Source organism: Acomys minous, assembly GCF_964271855.1.
Source record: "Acomys minous genome assembly, chromosome: 14".
NCBI lineage: Eukaryota > Metazoa > Chordata > Mammalia > Rodentia > Muridae > Acomys > Acomys minous.
Genome location: NC_140496.1, coordinates 23,258,991 through 23,277,028, shown reverse-complemented (window position 1 = coordinate 23,277,028; position 18,038 = coordinate 23,258,991). Strand labels below are relative to the sequence as shown.

Genomic DNA, 18,038 nt, shown 5'->3' with positions numbered 1-18,038 from the left:
TCACTATCTCCGTCCCTTACTGCCATCACCAACTGAGTAAGAATAGTAGAGCTTGGTGAGGGGCACACACAGGGGCATCTCTTCAGTCCCCTGGATGTGCCAGTCACAGCAGTCTTCAGTTCCCTCGCCGTCAGTGCCAGCCCCACCCAGCTGCCTGATACCTTGTGCCCAAAGCCTCCACCTGTGGCAAAGTGCCACCAGCTCCAGTCTCAGCTCCTGCGCCTCTAGAGGAAGATCAGGCGGATGCCACGTTGTTTGTGTGCCTCGGCCTCCACAGGGGAGCTGAGTGCCCTAAAGCTGGATGCTGTCTCTCTCAGGACAAAGTGGCACAACATCCTATCAGGTCTAAGTGACAGTTAGCTGGGTCCTTTGTGCAGGAGAGGGTCCCCCGACGGTGGAAGCTCCGCCTAGGTTCTGAAGGCTTGTGAGAACGCTGACCCTAGCCAATGGGGATTCAGATGGTATAGGATCCCTGTTTTGTTCCCGTATTTCCGAGTCACTGTGACAACTGACTGTGTTGAAGACATCTGAGTCCCCCAAGTCCCCTCAGCAGTACCCGCTACGTCTCTCTCAGCCTGACTCACCACACAGTCCAGCAACCTGTCCCACTCCATCTATAGCTCTGCCCCATAGTTCTGTCTTGCTGTCTTCATCACCTCATCCTCAGATGACCCCTTTCCCCTTGACCCTCCAGCCTGCCTTCTGTCCTTTGAAGTTACCCACAAACTCACGGTCACCCGGGGAGACACTCAAGGATGCTAAGGAAAGAGACGAGGTGGAATGTGGGTTTCTTGTGTCTCCGTGCACATTCTCACACCACACAGAGAAGGCCACACCACACCGCCACACTCATACACTCGCGGGTGCACGTGCCTGATAGAGTGGCAGGGCCACCAAAGGATCCCCAGCTCACCCTACAGGTGGCTCTCCGCCATGCCTGTATTCTTGGGGTCCTGCCACCCCTCTGAGGTCCTAACGGTACAAGCGAACATCATCTTCCCACAGCAGCAGGATGGTTTGGAAGTGAGACCATGACGGGGAAGAATCTTCTTCCCCGAGGCCCAAACTAGAGCCCTGGGGTAGGTGTCGATGTGTATGGTTCTGTAGGCTCCCAAGATTGTCTCATTCTTTGGGGGTGAGGTCTGGACTGACCTTGGGGGCCTCTAGCTTCAAGAGCTCTATCGCTGAGGCTGGAAAAAGTTTAAAAATATCTCCATGTTTACATTCTTTTCAAGCCCGCCTCCTGGGCTTCAGTGCTGTGTCCCTTTGATCTGGCCCTATGCCTCTGAAAGGGGCCTGGGAGAGCTAGGGACATAGCTCCCTGCTGTGTGGACCCTCCTCCTTCCCCAGCCCAGTCAGAACTGTGTGTCACCCCTCACATCACAGCACCAGAGAGAGGTCACGTCAGTGACCCAGCGACACCACAGGGTGCTGAAACTGGGTCCTTTCTCTATACTTTTTCTCCAAAGCTTGGGCCTCATGTGTCTCTAGGGACTGTGAATGTGGGGCTTTCAGATGTTTGTGACTGTTAGTAATTAGGCAGGGGCACAAGCCATCCCAAAGGCCCCCGAGGACCATGGGAAAACAGAAAACCTCAGGGCCACGTGAAAAAACATGGCTGTCATCAGAAGCACGTCACTGCCGTCAGAAGCACCTCACAGCCAGCCGCCAGGATTCAGGTCCCCCCTAAGTTACCTGTGCATTTCCTGCATATACACCAGGTCACTTTATAAAGGGTGCTCACCCCATCCCTGTTCGCTTCCTCGCATCTCCCCAGAGACCACCTCTCTATACCCCTCCCGATAAAACCTCCTTCTTGGGTCTGCCGCGTGCTGTGATTTGTACATCTATCACATAGTTAGGTCTCATCAACTCTAACAGGGACGCTCTGGGGAAAGCCATAATCACTTCTACAGCGTGCCTGCCTCTGTGCTAAACGTACTTTGCAATTATCGAGTGTAGTTCTCCCGGAAACCTCACTTTATATACCAGTAACCTGAGGCTCCGAGAGATGAAGTGATCTGTCTGGAAATACACAGGAAGGAGGAAGGAGGCACGGTGGAGTGTCCTTCTACTCATACTGATTGCGTAGCTCCCCATCCACATACACTCACTCTCTCTTACTATGTATGGCGCAGAGTAACTCTGCCTGCTGCATACACTCACGTTAACATGAGTTCTCTCAGATTCTCACTATGTGTGTATGTATTTCTTCTGTGAGTCTGGCACGCTGTGATCCTACATGGCTTCCCCTTCTTTAGGATGGAACTACACGTGACAGGAAATTTTGTGTCTGCAGATGCTTAGGGAGTGGTCACCTTCTACCTGATCCTGGAACGTCAAGGAAGAAGTTGTCCAGTTGAGACAGATGCCTGTTTGCTCTGGGTTCCCACCATCCATCCTTTCCTTTGTTGGTTTCCCACCTATCTACTCAGCAACTCAGCATCCATCTATCTACTTAATCATCCAGCTGCTCACTCACCTGTCAGTTCCTCTATATGCTCACCCACCCAGCTGCTCACTCACCTGTCCATCCCTCTGTATGCTCACCCACCCAGCTGCTCACTCACCTGTCCATCCCTCTATATGCTCACCCACCCAGCTGCTCACTCACTGTCCATCCCTCTGTATGCTCACCCACCCAGCTGCTCACTCACCTGTCCATCCCTCTGTATGCTCACCCACCCAGCTGCTCACTCACCTGTCCATCCCTCTGTATGCTCACCCACCCAGCTGCTCACTCACCTGTCCATCCCTCTGTATGCTCACACACCTAGCTGCTTAGACAAGGAGCCAGTGAACATGAAGATTCCAGCTTGGATCCAACCTTTCCAGTTTTATCAGAAAGAGCTGGTTGAGTGATCTCTAAGGTGCTGTTGGGGGGATCTCGAGGTAGCAGAGACCTGCTGAAAGGTGAGGACACTTCTATAGAGGTCACATAGTCCTCACCCACAAAGGTATGGCTTGTACTCTGGTTCTGTGAGACGAGATGTTTCATAACCTAACCTCTCTGACCTCCATGACCATTTACCTGACTATGGGACCAAAAGTCCAGCCCCAGCAGGCTGATAGAAAAGATGAGATGTTGTCTCCAAAAGGGTCCTTTGCATACTGAAGGCTTCTGAGAATTAACCAGAGACTGAAGTCGGGGTAGTCGGGTGGGGAGGACCCTGCTTGGGTTGGGGTGGTCAGTGGAGTCTTCAGTGTAGCTGGGTGAGGTGTCGGTTCCTGAGTCCAGCGTGACTGAGAGTGGCCTCAGAATTCATTTGCAAGAGTTCATCTGCAGGCTCCTCTCCAGGCCAGTCAGGATGCCTGCCCTGTCTTTCTTGCCTGGGCTTGGCCCCCATCCCATAGCAACTGCCAGCGGCAGAGAGATTATCTCCTAAAAATAGGTCTGGGCCCCACCGATGTTGTTTTCTCTCTTCCTCAAGATTTATCACCATCAACTTTGGTGCCTGGGACAGTAGGTCTCTCCCTAGCTCCCCAGGGGGCATTAGGAAGAGGGTGTGTAGAGTCAACCTTCATGGGGTCATAGATTAGTCTAGAGTTGTTGGTCAGGCCACTGGGGACATCTCTTTATTCTGGGCAAGAAGGGGTGTGTGTGTGTGTGTGTGTGTGTGTGTGTGTGTGTGTGTGTGTGTGTGTGTGTGTGTGTGTTTACCTGTGGCTGGGGCAGCCCTGGAGTAAACCACTGGAGTCTCCTGCTTCACCCCAATGGGCTCCATCTAAGTGACTCCCTCACCTACGTTTCTGCAAATGTGCGCCCTGTGCTCCTGTGAGTGAGACGGAAAGTGGTATGGAACCATTGCCAGCTTTAGCTCTCCTGTCCCTGCCTCAAGGAGCTCGCAACACTCTTCCTGGGCCTGAGGGACCTCCACATATCCTGAATGTAAGTGACTTGTGCACAGAGACTTGATTGTGCTCACACATAGAAAGGAGGGCGCAGGCTTACAAGACCGGATGGTCCCATAGCACAGAGATGCCCTGAGCACACAGGAGTGACTCCTGGAAAGATAGTCCTTTACCTTACCTTTATAGCTACCCTAGGGCTTGTGGCTACCAGGCTCTTGGAGACCCACATTGTGTTGACCCCAAATTCTCACCAACAGCCCAGATGATGTCCTTGTGTCCTTCCTCACAAGGGACCTTACCAAGCCTCCAGACCTACTTTGTATGACAGGAGACGGGGCAGGCATGAAGGGGTAATAGTGCTCACTCACACACGTTCACATGGATATACAGACACAGTGCAGACATCCTTTACAGGGTCCAGCCTGGTTCTCTGAGCCTTTATTATAGGACAGAGAGCTGTCATTTGGAGCGGTTCCCGTGGTCGGTCTGTAAAGCAGATGCTCAGCTTTGCAGACATGCCTGGTTGATAGTGTCTCCAACCCAAGAAGGCAAAGGGCTTTATACTCTGTCTTGGCACCCAGGGCATCTTGGGTACTGGGTGGGCCCTTTCTCAGTGAGTTCCGATGGAGCTGGGGCTGTGTGGATCACTACGCCGCTCCCTTCAGGGGCACGCTGTCTGCTGGCTGATCCAGGTACTTCTTCCTTGCCAGGGCCAAGTGGGTGAAGACAAGAATGAGGATGAAGCCTGAGGGGTCCGAGAAGAATGGGTTAGCCCTCAGAAGGGAAGATGAGAAGACAGGGTCTCCCTGTGTAGCCTCGGCTGTTGCTTTGTAGACCAGGCTGGCCTCGAACTCACAGCCATCTGCCTGCCTCTGCCTCCCTGAGTGCTGGGATTAAAGGCGTGTGCCACCATGCCCAGCTTATAAAGTTTTGTGTTTTGTTTTTTAAAGGGCTGGTCAAAGTGGTAAAGGCCCAGTTGTCCCCCATTCCGCATCTCTCCTCGCTCACGCATACATTTTCTCTGGGATCAGATTGGGGAGTTCAGAGGAGAAGTCAGTGAGCTGTTCACGTAGACCCCCCTCCCCCCAAGATAAAGACACCTCACAGCCTTGTACTAGAACCGGTGAAGAAAATCACCGAAGAGCAAATTTATGGGAATAAAGACAGAAAAGCCTCCATTACCTATTGCTGCCAGGGTGCCCAAGAGGACGCCCACTGCTGACAGTTTCGTGGGCATTCCCTTCATGCGGCCCACCTTGCGCATGCATTGTCCCTCCACATTGCAGCGACATACGACCACTAGGGTGGGGAACGAAGAAGAAGAGTGCTAGAGTTGGGGAGCTTCCAGCTGCTTAGAACTTCCTGTGGCTGATACACGTTCTTTGTGCACGCCTATGGAGGCATGTGTGTGTCGAGGTGCATGTGTTCCTGTGCGTACGGCAGGATATACACAAGTACGTCGGCCCAGCCACACGTGTGCAAGTGTGTACAGGCGTGTGCTGTCTATATGAGAGTGCGTCGTGTATACTCAGGCTCTTTCCCCTGTACCCTGACGGCTCCCTCAGGAAGTAAAGATGGCGACTTTGGCTGCAGGCAAGTCCTAGCCTCACCTCGGACCTGGAGTTGCCACGTCTCAGCGTCGTGGTGGACAACCACAGGTACCATGTATTCACCAGGCTCTACCCAATGCAAGGCCAAGGTGAGGAAGGCGTGGGAATCTGCCGGGGTGTAGAGGATGATTAGGGTCACTAGCCTGGACAGGCTCCATGTGAGCTGCTCCCCGACATCCAACCCTACCCCCACCTCACTGCCCTCCACAGTGCCATTCCCTTTCCCCTGCCACATACCATTGAAAGGTTGGAGGCGCCAATCCCGCTGCACGGTGGGGTTGGGACCAAGAGCAAAGTTGTAGGGACCATTCTTGTCGGCCAGGTCAGGGTCCTCACTGGCCCCACTGACAAGCACACCGTAGTCTTGGCGGGGCGTACAGAGGTGTCGGCTGGGCCCAGAGGCCAGAGTCAATGCTGGGACGGAAGGGGCCTTCAGGAAATGGACCACAACAGGGGCAGAAGTGCTCCGTCCTGGATCATCTGCGTTGTTGGGGATGAAGTAAGCCTCTGAGAACCTGGGCTGGTCCCCATGTACTCCACGCAACCCATTAGTCTTACTCCGCTGCTTTCCTTCATACTTCTGTGCCCCAACTCCTTCTTCCCACCCTGTTACTTCCCCCATCAGTCTCTTCCTCGTTATACCCTTCATCCTGTCACTGTTTGAACAATTACCCGGCCCACCTGTATCTTTCTAGATGCCAAATTTGTCTCACTGTTGATGCTAGCCAACAGACATGCCCTGGGCCACAGAGGAGTTTAACTCTTCTGACTTCCATGGAATGCCTGATGTACCCTTCCCGACTTGCCTTCCCAGGGACAGTTGTTTATCCTATTAAAGTGTCATTCACAGGAGTCCCCTTCACCTGGCTTCAGTGTCCCTCTTGGTCCATCTTAGTGTTCCTGCCTCAGTTCCTGGCCTTCCTTCCAACTTTCCCACTCTAGTGTTCCTTGTCCTGTCTGTCCCTTGAGTTGACAGCCCAAGAAGCTCATGGGACAGGGTTGGGGACTTTTGAGTGTCAACCCCAAGGGTGGTTTTCATAGAAAGTTTGCAAGTGGAGTTGCAATCCCTTGAGAAGACTTCACTACTGCTTGATCATACCTGTGTCTTGGGCCTCCACAAGCACGGTGTATGTGTCCCCAGGCTGGGCACCCTGCAGGGACTGGGCTGTGTGTACCTCCCCAGAGACCTCCTTGATGCAGAGCCAGCCCTCTGAGTCATTGACCAGGGAGAACCTGAGGCCCAAAGAAGGTGTGTTTAGGGGAGGCACTGTAACAGTATCCAGCGTTCTGCCCAGAAACTGCCAGGGTGGTGTGGCCTACTCAAGTCCTAGATCCTTCCGGTGACTTAGGGCCAACAACAATGCGGGTTAGCCCAGCCACCCAGTTTCAGGATTTGTTGGTGATAGGGTGTTTGAACTGTAGGTAGGGGTAGGATTATCAGAACCTGTGGGGGTGGGGTGGGGGGTGGGGGTGGCATCTAGTTCAGCTTCATTAGCTTTTAGAGCATCCTGCGAAGAAGTCTGGAGGGCTCAGACCCAGGCACAGCTTCAATGTGGGTGGTGGCACTCCCTTAAGGAGGACTAACTGGAGCTCCCATGGGGCCTATACACCCCCTCCCCCCTCCATGTCTACCTACTCCATCCAGCCCTGACTCTCCAGGAGTCAGACCCTTGGCATTACTCATAGTTGGAGGAATATTTTAGGCCGTATATAAATGAGTTTCTCTGGGGTGTTGAAGTCATTCTTGGGGAGCATGGGAAATCCAGGCTAGGTAAGGGGCAGGGCTTTTGGCTTACCTGAGGGTTCTGCTCACAGGGTCTGAGGGCTGGATGGTCAGAAGGAGGGAGCCGGCAGGGGCGCTGACTGGGATGCTGGCCTCATAGCTCTCCTGGTCCAACTTGAGGGGTGGTATCACCCTTTCCACCAGTACAGTCACCGTGGCTGTGGCTGCAGGGCCCGGGCCTGGGCCCACCAGTTCCTCCACGTTCCCTACCACCACTACCACCTTGTGAACAGGAGTTGTCTCGTAGCTGAGGTTCTGGAACCAGTGAGTTCTGGGTCACTGTGTGGGTCAGGACGACACATTTGTGACCCTTCACCACCTGCCAGCCTCCTAACCTTTTGGAGTCTGAGCTGGACATGGTCAGATTCTGGCTCCCAGGACAGGTCAAAAATCCCTTCCGGGTCTCCGTCTTCAATGGCAAAGTCCATGAGGCGGAAGGCAGGTTCAAGGTCAGCATCAGTGGCTGTGAGTGTGGTCACCAGAGCCCCAGGCCCTGCATCCTCAGGAAGACTTACAGGCCCAATCTGGAAAGATGGAGATGTTTGGTGAACAGCGCCAGCACCCGGCCAATGATCTCCATACCTCTGGGTGAGCTTACCTGGGAGGTGATGAACTCGGGGGCGTGGTTGTTGATGTCTGTGACCATGACAGTCACCTCACATGTGCTGCTGAGTCCTGACATAGGGGAGGGTTTGATGGTGAGGTCCCAGTAGGAGCAGAGGGGCCAGCGGCCAAGGCCATCCACCATCAGGGTACTTACCACCCTCTGCTCCTGCTGAGTCAGCAGCCAACACCTGAAGCAGGATGTTCTGGCCAGCATGGAGTGGGGCAGTTCCCAGTGTTACACTGCCTGAAGTGGAATCTAACTCGAAAGCTTTTTCTTCAGTCCCCTCCTCAGGTGCAGGGCTCAACCACCGATACACAATGTGGGAATTGGGTGATCCGGGGGCGTCCAAATCCTCTGCTGACAGCTTGGTCACTTCAGTTCCTATAAGACAACAACCCCACCCACTTGAACACGCGCACACACACTTGCACATGCAAATATGTGGTGTGTGTGTGTGTGTGTGTTGTGTGAGTATGTGTTGTGTATGTGGTGTGTGTGAGTGTATGGCTTAGTGTGTGTGTTGTGTGAGTGTGTGTATGTGGTGTATGTGTGTGTATTGTGTGTGTGTGATGTGTATGAATATGTGTGATGTATGCGGTGTGTCTGTGTAAATGCACGTGCGTGTGTATGTGGTGTGTGTGTGTGGGTGTGTGGTGTATGTGAGTGTGTGTGGGGGAGTGTGTTTGAGTGTGTGTGTGATGTATGGTGTGTTTGGCTTTGATAGAGAGCTCTGAAGCAAAACCTTTCCCAATGCAGCAAGACGGGATGGTTTCTAGGAACTCTGCCCTTTCCCTGCTCCTGACAAGGCCTGTAACCCACCTGGGGGGCTGAGCTCAGGGATGTTGAGTGTTGGGTCATGTGGGGAGCAAACAGGTGCATTGTCGTTCTCGTCCGTCACCACCACCTGCAACTCCAGGGGTTCCGCATAGTCCTCGCCACGGGAATTCTGAGCTCGGACTTGGAGCAGGTACTGGAGTGGGCAGTGGGGACTTCAGGTTAGGGCCAAGGGTGGCTCCAGCCTGGGGAGGATTGAAGTCCCTTCTGATGGCCATCCCCATCTCTTCTGGGCTGTCTTCGGTGCCTCAGCATCTGTGAGGGGATGTAACAGAGCACCCTCCAGTCTGCCCAGGGGCTCCCTCTCACCTCACCTCAGCCTGAGCCTCTCGGTCCAGCTCCATGGTTACATGGATCCTTCCTTCTGAGTCCACATCAAAGGGTCCTGGAGGCTGGCTCTCCAGTTGGTAATGTACATCTCCTCCACTCCAGCGAACCTGAGAGGGGCACAGAAAGTGAAAGCACTCCAGGCTGAGAGGCAGGAAGGATCTAGGTCAGGCCAAGAAGCCTGGACCCTTAGCGCTTGTGTCTTGCTACTTGTGACAACCTTACCCTGGTCCAAGCCTGGACCTTGCCCAAAGTACCTAAATTACCAGGTTATTTTATTTTCTGCTTTCTCAGTCTGGGCCTCACCCCAAGGCATTGCTAGAAAAGGCCAAAGACATTCCTGGCTTGGGTGACAATCCTCATGGCAGTGACAGTTGGCAGCTATATATACTCCCTGAGGAAGCCTCAGGCAAGCTGCGGATGTCAGAACACAGATTCACACCTGCCAGAGGAGAGCAGACGATGTAGTGTCCGCTTGCTGCCCACCTCACAGTGGGTTGTGAAGGAAGGGATGTCCGAGCATCCGTGTGACTCAGGCCCAGCTGCACTAGCCGTGGGGCTAACTCCAGCCACTTCTCACCTGGGCAATGCTGTGTGGATATGCAACCCTGAGATTCTCTGCCAGGTGAACAGGCTCTAGGGGTGCCCAGGTGTTCTCTACTATGGAGATCTCCACAGTGGCCATAGCCTGGTTGCCCGAGGGCTCGTCGCCCATGTCCTTGACCTGTACCAAGAGCTGGTAAGGCTCTTCAAGGGCATGGTCTAAGCTGGTACTTCCTAGAAGGGACAGAAGGTCAGCTGAGCATGGACACAGGGAGGAAGGCCCAAAACATCCTCAGCCAGTACCAAACGGGAAGCCAAGCATACTGCAGGTGTTTGGGGGGCTGGGGGACTGGAGAGATGGTTCGGCGGCTCTTCCAGGGGACCCATGCAGTATTCCCAGTACCACCTGGCAGCTAACACCTGCCTGTAACTCCAGTTCCAGGGGACCCGATGCCCTTTTCTGGCCTCTATAGGCATCAGGCATACATGTGATGTATAGACATAGATACAGGCAAAATACCCACACATCTCTAATAATAATAATAATAATAATAATAATAATAATAATAATAATAATAACAATTATTATTATTATTATTATTATTATTATTATTATTATTATTATTATTATTATTATTATTATTATTATTATTACAGGCTTTCTCTGTTGTAGCCTTGGCTGTCCTGGACTTGCTTTGTAGTTTAAAAGACTCAACCGACCCACCCCTGCAAAAAAAAAAAAAAAAAAACCAAAAAACCAACCCCCCCCCAAAACCAAAAACCAAACCAAACCAAAAAGACTCAAAAAGAAGCCAGGTACTGGTGGTGCATGCCTTTGATGTTAGCATGTGGGAGGCAGTGGCCTTTATGAATTTGAGGCTAGCCTGGTCTACAAAGCTAGTTCCAGGACAGCCAAGGCTACACAAAGAAATCCTATGTAAAAAAAAACCCCAATCAACCAACCAACCAACCAACCAAACAAAAAGGACCCAAAAAGAGAAAAAGAAAGAAAAATATTAAGGGATACTATAGTCTTTTTGTTTTAAAGCTTTATTTTATTATTTATGTGTATTGTGTGTACCCCCATGAATGCAAGTACCAGAAAAGGCCAGAAGAGGGCATCCAATTCCCAGGAACTGGAGTTACGGACGGTTTATGAAATGGATGCTGAGAATTGAACTCAGGGCCTCTGCAACAGCAGCCAGTGCCCTTAAACCACAGCACCGCCTCTCCGGTCACCATTGTAAGTACGTGACTGGCTCTTGGCAGGCTGCAACTTCACGTCCTCAGTGAGAGGCTGAGGGACTGGTGAGGTAGTTGTACGGCCAGGGGGAGGGGGAGGGCAGATAGGTGGGCGTCAGGCTGAGAGAATGGACCGTTGACTAGGCAGGGGTGTGGCTATGAGGGTAGGAGAGTATATGGATGAGCCAGTGTTGGGCAGCTACCCTGGGCAGGTCATTTGGGGGGCTAGATGGGTGAGAAGGTGGCTAGCCGCATTTAGGTGTGAGTCACTTATCCTTCCATCGCTAACCTGTACTGTTGATCTAGCTCCGCATCATTCCCGAGGCATCTTAACTACAGCTCTTTCATCCAGTCCTACCTGGTCCTCCCTCTATCCCATTTCTGAACTCGTCATGCACATCCCAGCCTTGGCCTCTGCCTGGGATGCCCTTTCTCCTACCCATCACCTACCCATCACTTACCAGCATCCCCTGACCCTCCCTCCATCAAACCCAGTCACGCTTACCCTTGGGACTAAGGGCCAGAGCCCCTCGTCTTGGGTCCAGCTGGAACATATCCGGTAAAGGCTGAGCTGGAGACTGGCTCAGAACGTGGAACCGAAGGTCCGAGTTAGCCGTGCCTGGTGCATCCCCATCAGAAGCCTCAAGGAAGAGGAAGGGGACCCCTGGGTGGGGGAGGGGTATGCTGTAAAGGATGGCACTGACAGGGAGACTCCTGCGCCTCCCTCTCTCTTCTCAGAGCTTCTGTCTGTGCTCACCATTGTATCAAGGCTCTGGAGGTGAGCCTGTTTTTTCACCCCATTTCACAAAAGAGTAAACTGAGACCCACCCCCCACCCCCCAGTAGATGGAGCCATTAATGGAGCTGGAGAGCATAGAATGGGGACAGCCTTGGAGGACAGCTGGAACCCTGCTGATTTGTCCTTGGTAACTGTCTCTTTACTGTCTGATGTCTTATCGGTGTCTACCTGACTTTACCACGCAGTGGTTGCCCTTGCCAACTCACCAGGCTTGGTGCCCTGGCTCAGCTGGGTTCTGTAGATGGCCTGGGAGAATTGGGGTACCTGGTCATTCTCATCTTTCACGTGCACAGTCACAAGCTGTGGACCCCACAAGACAAGTCCATCCTCAGACTCCAAGGTGACCTGGAAGGGAAGGGTCGTTGGTCCCCAGCTCAGTCTTGCCTGCTTGTCTGTATACCTCAGTCTGTCATACCTGTAGCTGGTATTCTGCCTTTTCCTCCCAGTCCAGGGCCCTCGTGGCCATCAGAAAACCAGACTCTGGATCCACAACAAAGGGGTCTTGAGCCGAGTCCACGCCTGCGTCCCCTGATAGGACAATATGGCCTTCATCCTTCCCGAGGGGTAGCAATAGCTGGTAAGAGAGAAGAGAGGCAAAGAACTAGGGGCGGGGCTAGACTCAGCGGTTCTCAGGGGTCACTTATTGATGTGCTGCACATCAGATATTTACCATATGCTTCATAACAGTAGCAAGATTACAGTTCTGAAGTGGTTGGGGCCCCCCACAGCACGGGGACCCGTTCTTAAAGAGTCACGGCATTAGGAAGGTTGAGAAGCACTGAGCCAGAGGATAGATACCACCTTGACCTATAAGGCTCCATTTTAGATATGGGGAAACTGAGTCTCAGAAGGAGCTGGCACCTGCATGGGATCTCAAATCCAGTATCAAAGCTTCAGAGGCAGAACTTTTCCTCTAGTGCCTGATATTCCCCCACACTCCCTGCTCCCCTCTGCCCGAAGCTGGAACTGCTCCACCCACGTGCCTTCTCCTTTTTAGACAAGATCTCCCGACGTGGCCTAGGCTGGCATCAAACTCTTTACTCTCCCTTCACAGCCTCTCCCGTGCTAGGATTGCAGACACACGCCGCCATACCCAGTACCATCCCTTCTGTTCTTTAACTCAGAGCTCCACTTTCCTCTGGGACTAAAATCCTGTTAAGTTACTTTGACTAATCCGCACACCGTGTAGAAAGCAGGACTCTAAGGAGAGCCGTGGCAGGAAAGAGAACTGGCCCTAGAGGTAGGAGAAGCACCATGCTGGGGGTGACGGGAACCCACTCTGTGCCCAGGCTCACCTTGACTATGTACAAGGGGAAATTTCCAGCATAGTTTTCGGGGACCTCCACACTTAGCTCTGCAGGCTGGGCCTCGGTGGCAGACACCTGTGGAGGAAGTTCTCACCTTGTTCCACGGGCACTGGCTGGAAGAGGGGATTGCTGATCCCTCCCCGGCCTACAAAATCTCAGTTCATCCATCTTGAGGTCTTAGACTTCCTGATCCCACAGCAGGTCCATAGCTCCGACTCTGAACTGCCAACTCCCGTACTACTCTTTTTTTCCCCACCCTCAAGACAGGGTTTCCCTGTGTAGCCTTGACTGTCCTGGACTCACTTTGTAGACCAGGCTGGCCTTGAACTCACAGAGATCTGCCTGCCTCTGCCTCCCAGAGTGCTGGGATTACAGGTTTGCGGCAGGCACTGCACCTGGCACCCACACTGCTCTTATGGCCAGTGTGATGAGTCTAGGTGAGATTGGGGACACCAGCGTTAACCCCCAAGGTTGCGATCTGAAGGGAGACGCAAGGCCCGACTCACCTGAATAACAGAGAGGCATAGTAGCCACAGGCAGGCAGAGATCATGGTCGAGGTGGGCCTGAGGGACATGAAAGTGAGAGTCTAGCACAGAAGGGCAGGGAGAAGGGTTTGACCCCATATATATACGGCTAGAGGGCTCTCATTGTGGCCTAGTGTCCTCTTCTCCCTGTGACGGCCTCTGGTTCTCTATTGCAAATGTTTAGCTCTTCCGTTAGACCAAGTGAGGCTACTACTAAGTCCAACCGTCCTGCCTCTTGGATTTTGCTCTTGCAATCAGTGCCATAGAAGTTTTCACCCCCAAACCCCTTTCTCCTTCCTGCTATAGGCCCTGCTTAGCTCCCAGATCCCAAAGGGCTAGGTATTCAGCAGCCCACCGTCACTTCCTGCAGCTGTTCCATGTTTCAGGCAAGGCCAGAATGGCCGGGCCTGGCCAAGGTCATGGAGGACTTGACCACAAGAGGTTTCCTTCTGGAACAGAGGACCTGTGGCTCAGGCGTTGGGGATTATCCTGTTTCTTACTGCCACCCTCCAGACAGAGACTGCTCCCTGGGCAGGAAGGCACATCTCAACAGGGAGCTATGAATATGCAACCTTCACACACACACATACACACACACAGACACACACAGACACACACAGACACACACACACACACACACACACACACACAGAGGCACACACACCACTGCAAGATGGATCCCCAAGTATTCTTACCCAGATATCTGAAGGACGTGGTAGTGCCCCTACCCTCAACCCCAGCCCTGCCCACCCAAGAGCTCCCAGCCCTTCACCTACTGATGCCCAAAGCCTCTCCCTTGGTCCAGCTTCCAGGAGAGAGGGCTCTTTCTTCAGGGAGCTCTGGCAAGTTGGGCTAGGTGGAGCAAGGCAAGGTGGACACTTAAGCAGGTAGGCGGTTCCAGCACGATTGCTCAGGAGTGGAAAATGCCACTGGGCCCACAGCAGCAGGCCCGGCCCTGCCTCGCTCCCACCTTCCCTAAGTTACTTATTGACTTTGGAAATCCAGGACTGCTAAGCATCCGTGACTGCCAGCCCTAGGAGGTGGGCAGATCTTGGTCTGTCACTCCCACCTTGACACAGCCCAATGAGCACTTCCTGGCCCTCTGGGCTTGGTTACAGTTTTTTTTTTTTTTTTTTTTAAGGCTTCAGCCTTGGCCCCACTTCTCTGTGCAGTGGCATCTGTAGCCAGATCTCTGCAGATCCTGTTCCTTGTGCCGGGAATGCTCTTCCCACCCTTTATCAGGGTAGTAAATACCTACTTGTGCAGCAAGCACAAATGACCCCTTCTCCAGGAAAGCCCTTACACTAACAGGCTGGATGGGGACCACCTCTGGTAGTTCCCCCGTTCCACACCATGAACTGTCTCTACTGATGCACAGAAGGCTCCAGCTCGTCTCCCATTTATTAGCCTGGGAGTCCCTCTGGGCAGGATATGACCTTTGCATGCCCCAAGTACTGCCAAGTGGCTTGTGGAGCTAAGAGAAGGGTTGGGAGTGTAACCCGAAGGGCACATGACCCCAAGTGGGTGTTAGAAGCTCTATATACACATCAGTGAATCCAGAGGATTGGACCAGAAGCCTGAGAGGTCCCCCAAAGCTCCCCGAGCCTCACAATGGCCCCAGAACACTGACAAAGGTGAAGCACTGACCCATCTCATGTGTCTAAGAAGAAAAGAGAAGATTGAGCCTGTTTATGCAACATCGAGGGAGTTGCCAGGCTCATCAGGGCCTCCTCACTTCCCCCATAAGGCTGGCTAAGCAGACTCAACAGAAGGTTTGTTTTCTGGGAGTCTCAGAAGAGGAGAGAGAGAGAGTAAGAAGATCCTGGTCTCCCACCTCTTGTTGTCCTTCCACGTTTTGGGGTTTCCCCGCTCCCCCGAGGACTTCTTATGGAGAATCTGGTTAGCATCTGGGCCAGGACAAACTGAGTGTCTGTTTTGGGATCACTGAGGCACAAAGTCTGGGTTAGTGCTATATGTGGGGGGCGGTTGTTGAAGGGGATGTCTCACACATACTGAGTACCTATAACCGGCACCCAGAACTTCTCTGAGCATATGCCATTGTTATTTCACCCACTCCACTCTGAATAGAGAACTGTCCCCTTGTCATACCTTGAGGTACAGGAGGAGGCATGAGGAGATAGCTTAGTTAAGAATAAGGATACAAGTTCAGTTCTGGGCATCCATGTAAAAGCTGGGTGAAGTTTGCCCGTTGTCCAGGCTCTTCTCTTCAGGTTTGGGGACCTCCACCTGCAAGAGCAAGCTTCCCACATACCTCTGTGTGTGTGTGTGTGTGTGTGTGTGTGTGTGTGTGTGTGTGTGTGTGTGTAAGCAACAGAAGCTTTGAACAGTCAATACTGCCTGGGGAGGATGTGGGGGAGTCTCAGAAGTTTCCCTTAACCCCACCCATTGAGGAGCTGCCTTCAATTCTCTTTTCGATATTGAGTGAGCTGCAGCTAGGGTTCTAACCAGGTCTCGAAGGCTCCCAAGACTTTGCAGAATGAAGAAACATGTGGGCCCTTGTCTCAGGCTACTTCCAGGCTTTGAAAATGAACAGGCCCACTCAGCTACTTCCTACCCATCACCAAGCGGCAGTGCTCAGGAGTCTTCCTTGTCGGAGGAACACACTCCAAGACCCCCCAGTGGATGCCTACACTATGGATAATATCAAACCTTCTATCTACTGTATTTCTTCCAGTACACGTCTTTTCACTTACAGGAGCACTTGATAGCCTCTCTTTGTCATATATAAATTACCAGTGTCACTACCCTATAACGGTTGTATGGTGACAAGCACTGTGCTACTGGAGGGCTGACCTGTTAGTCTAGGTGACTAACAGGTGGGTAGCCTATACAGCAGGGACACGTTTGACAAAGGCCGAGTCACATCCTGAATGAGTCAGAACTGGATGGCTTAAGATTTACTCACATTATTCAGATCATTATCTAATTTAAAAGTTATGAACTGCTGATTCCTAGCATTTTCTTTTTCATATTTTTAGACTGTAGCCAGTTAAGGGTAACCAAAACCACACATACACACACACAAGAGAGACTGTAGGTAAGTGGACACTTCTGCAGGTAGACGCCTATGTTGTCACCCATGTCAAGAAGGTTGGAGGAGGGGGATGAGGAGATGGTTTAGTTAAGAATAAGGACACAAGTTCAGTTCCGAGCACCCATGTAAAAGCCGGGTGAAGTTCTTGTCACTTAGCCCTGGGAAAGTGGAGGCAGGAGGGTCCGTGGGGCTTGCTGGTCAGTTAGTCTATCTGATTGCTAAACTATAGGTTCAACAAGAGGCTCTGTTTCAAAGAAAGTGATTGGGGAAGACACCTGACACCCACATTTAGTGTCCCAATACACACTGTGCACATGCGTAGACAGCCACGGCAGCACATAGGGAAACACACAGAAGGAGGGAAGGAGGGAAGGAGGGAAGGAGGGAAGGAGGGAAGGAGGGAAGGAGGGAAGGAGGGAAGGAGGGAAGGAGGGAAGGAGGGAAGGAGGGAAGGAGGGAAGGAGGGAAGGAGGGAAGGAGGGAAGGAGGGAAGGAGGGAAGGAGGGAAGGAGGGAAGGAGGGAAGGAGGAGAGAAAAAGAGTCTCAGAGGAGAGCTGGCCTGATGGTAAGGCCTGTAATCTTAGCTATTCAGGAGGCCAAGACACGAGGATTGCAAATTCTAGGCCAGCCTGGGCAATTTAGAGAGATCCCCATCTTAAAACAAATTGGCTGAAGCCGGGTAGTGGTGATGCACGCCTTTAATCCCAGCACTCGGGAGGCATAGGCAGGCAGAGCTCTGTGAGTTCGAGGCTAGCCTGGTCTACAAAGTAAGTCCAGGACAGCCAAGCCTACAGAGAAACTCTGTCTCGAAAAACCAACAAAACAAAACAAAACAAAAAACATCAGACCAACCAAAACAAAACCCTAAAACTAAAACAAACAAAGAAAAAAAAAACAAATTGCCTGAGGAGGCAGCTAAGGGGTAAAGAACTTGCCTATAGTGTGTGGGGCTCCAAGTTCTGTTGTTTTGTTTTGTTTTCTAAAGTAATACAGGGGGAGTCACATGCTCCACTTCTAGGAGGGCCTGGATGGGTGGGGAGCCAGTGATGCACACAGGGACACATTCCTATAGAAATGTGAAATCTGCTTTTCAGACTGGGAAAGCTCCAGGGGGCTATCCTTGCTAAAGACATGTGCTAGCACAGGCACTGGCAGACGGAACACTGGGCATACCTTCAGCCGGGAAGTGGAGAAGCCATCAGTGCCCGAGTGTGCCTCCCCCAAGACCTCCCCCTAAGCACCAGCCAGCTCCCCCCCCACACCCCTGCACCCCCCCCCCCAGCCGCATCTCTGAAGCCTTCCCTGTCACATCCCTACTTTGGCTGATTTTCCCCCCATTAGGAGGGGCAGGGCAGAAATATATGCTACCGAGCCTCAGCCCACAATCTTGGCGGCCTGCAAGAGCCAAAGCAGAGTGTGCTTCCTTGGGCAGCCTCAGTTTCCCTTTAAGCATGGGGAGGCGGTAGAATCCTCAGTTAGCTAGACAATGCCAGGCCCCAGTGCAAGCAGATCTAGATAACAGGCTGGGAGTTGGGGGGGGGGAGAGGGGGGAAGG

The 18,038-nt window shown here is 52.5% G+C and overlaps 1 protein-coding gene across 1 annotated transcript; it reads right to left on the bottom strand.

Annotated features, from left to right (window-relative positions):
• Positions 1–4,259: 4,259 nt before the first annotated feature.
• Positions 4,260–14,313, bottom strand: CDH16 (cadherin 16). Its single transcript, XM_084755573.1, has 18 exons — positions 14,205–14,313; positions 13,410–13,467; positions 12,892–12,978; positions 12,012–12,170; positions 11,803–11,941; positions 11,304–11,462; positions 9,594–9,790; positions 9,001–9,123; positions 8,672–8,822; positions 8,006–8,233; positions 7,844–7,920; positions 7,581–7,769; positions 7,259–7,500; positions 6,562–6,695; positions 5,700–5,942; positions 5,463–5,570; positions 5,035–5,151; positions 4,260–4,597 (listed from the first exon to the last, which is right to left on the bottom strand). Exons 2-18 carry the CDS (start codon positions 13,452–13,454, stop codon positions 4,500–4,502), a joined length of 2,496 nt encoding a protein of 831 aa, XP_084611699.1. The 5' UTR covers positions 13,455–13,467; positions 14,205–14,313; the 3' UTR covers positions 4,260–4,499.
• Between the last annotated feature and the right edge of the window lie 3,725 nt (positions 14,314–18,038).

Coding starts and splice junctions, on each gene's coding strand:
- CDH16 (XM_084755573.1), bottom strand. CDS start 13,454: ATGATCTCTGCCTGCCTGTGGCTACTATGCCTCTCTGTTATTCAG. Junction 8,823..9,000: donor ACCGAGAGGCTCAGGCTGAG/GTGAGGTGAGAG, acceptor TGCCCACTCCAG/TACCTGCTCCAAGTCCGAGC. Junction 7,921..8,005: donor CTCAGCAGGAGCAGAGGGTG/GTAAGTACCCTG, acceptor CCCCTATGTCAG/GACTCAGCAGCACATGTGAG.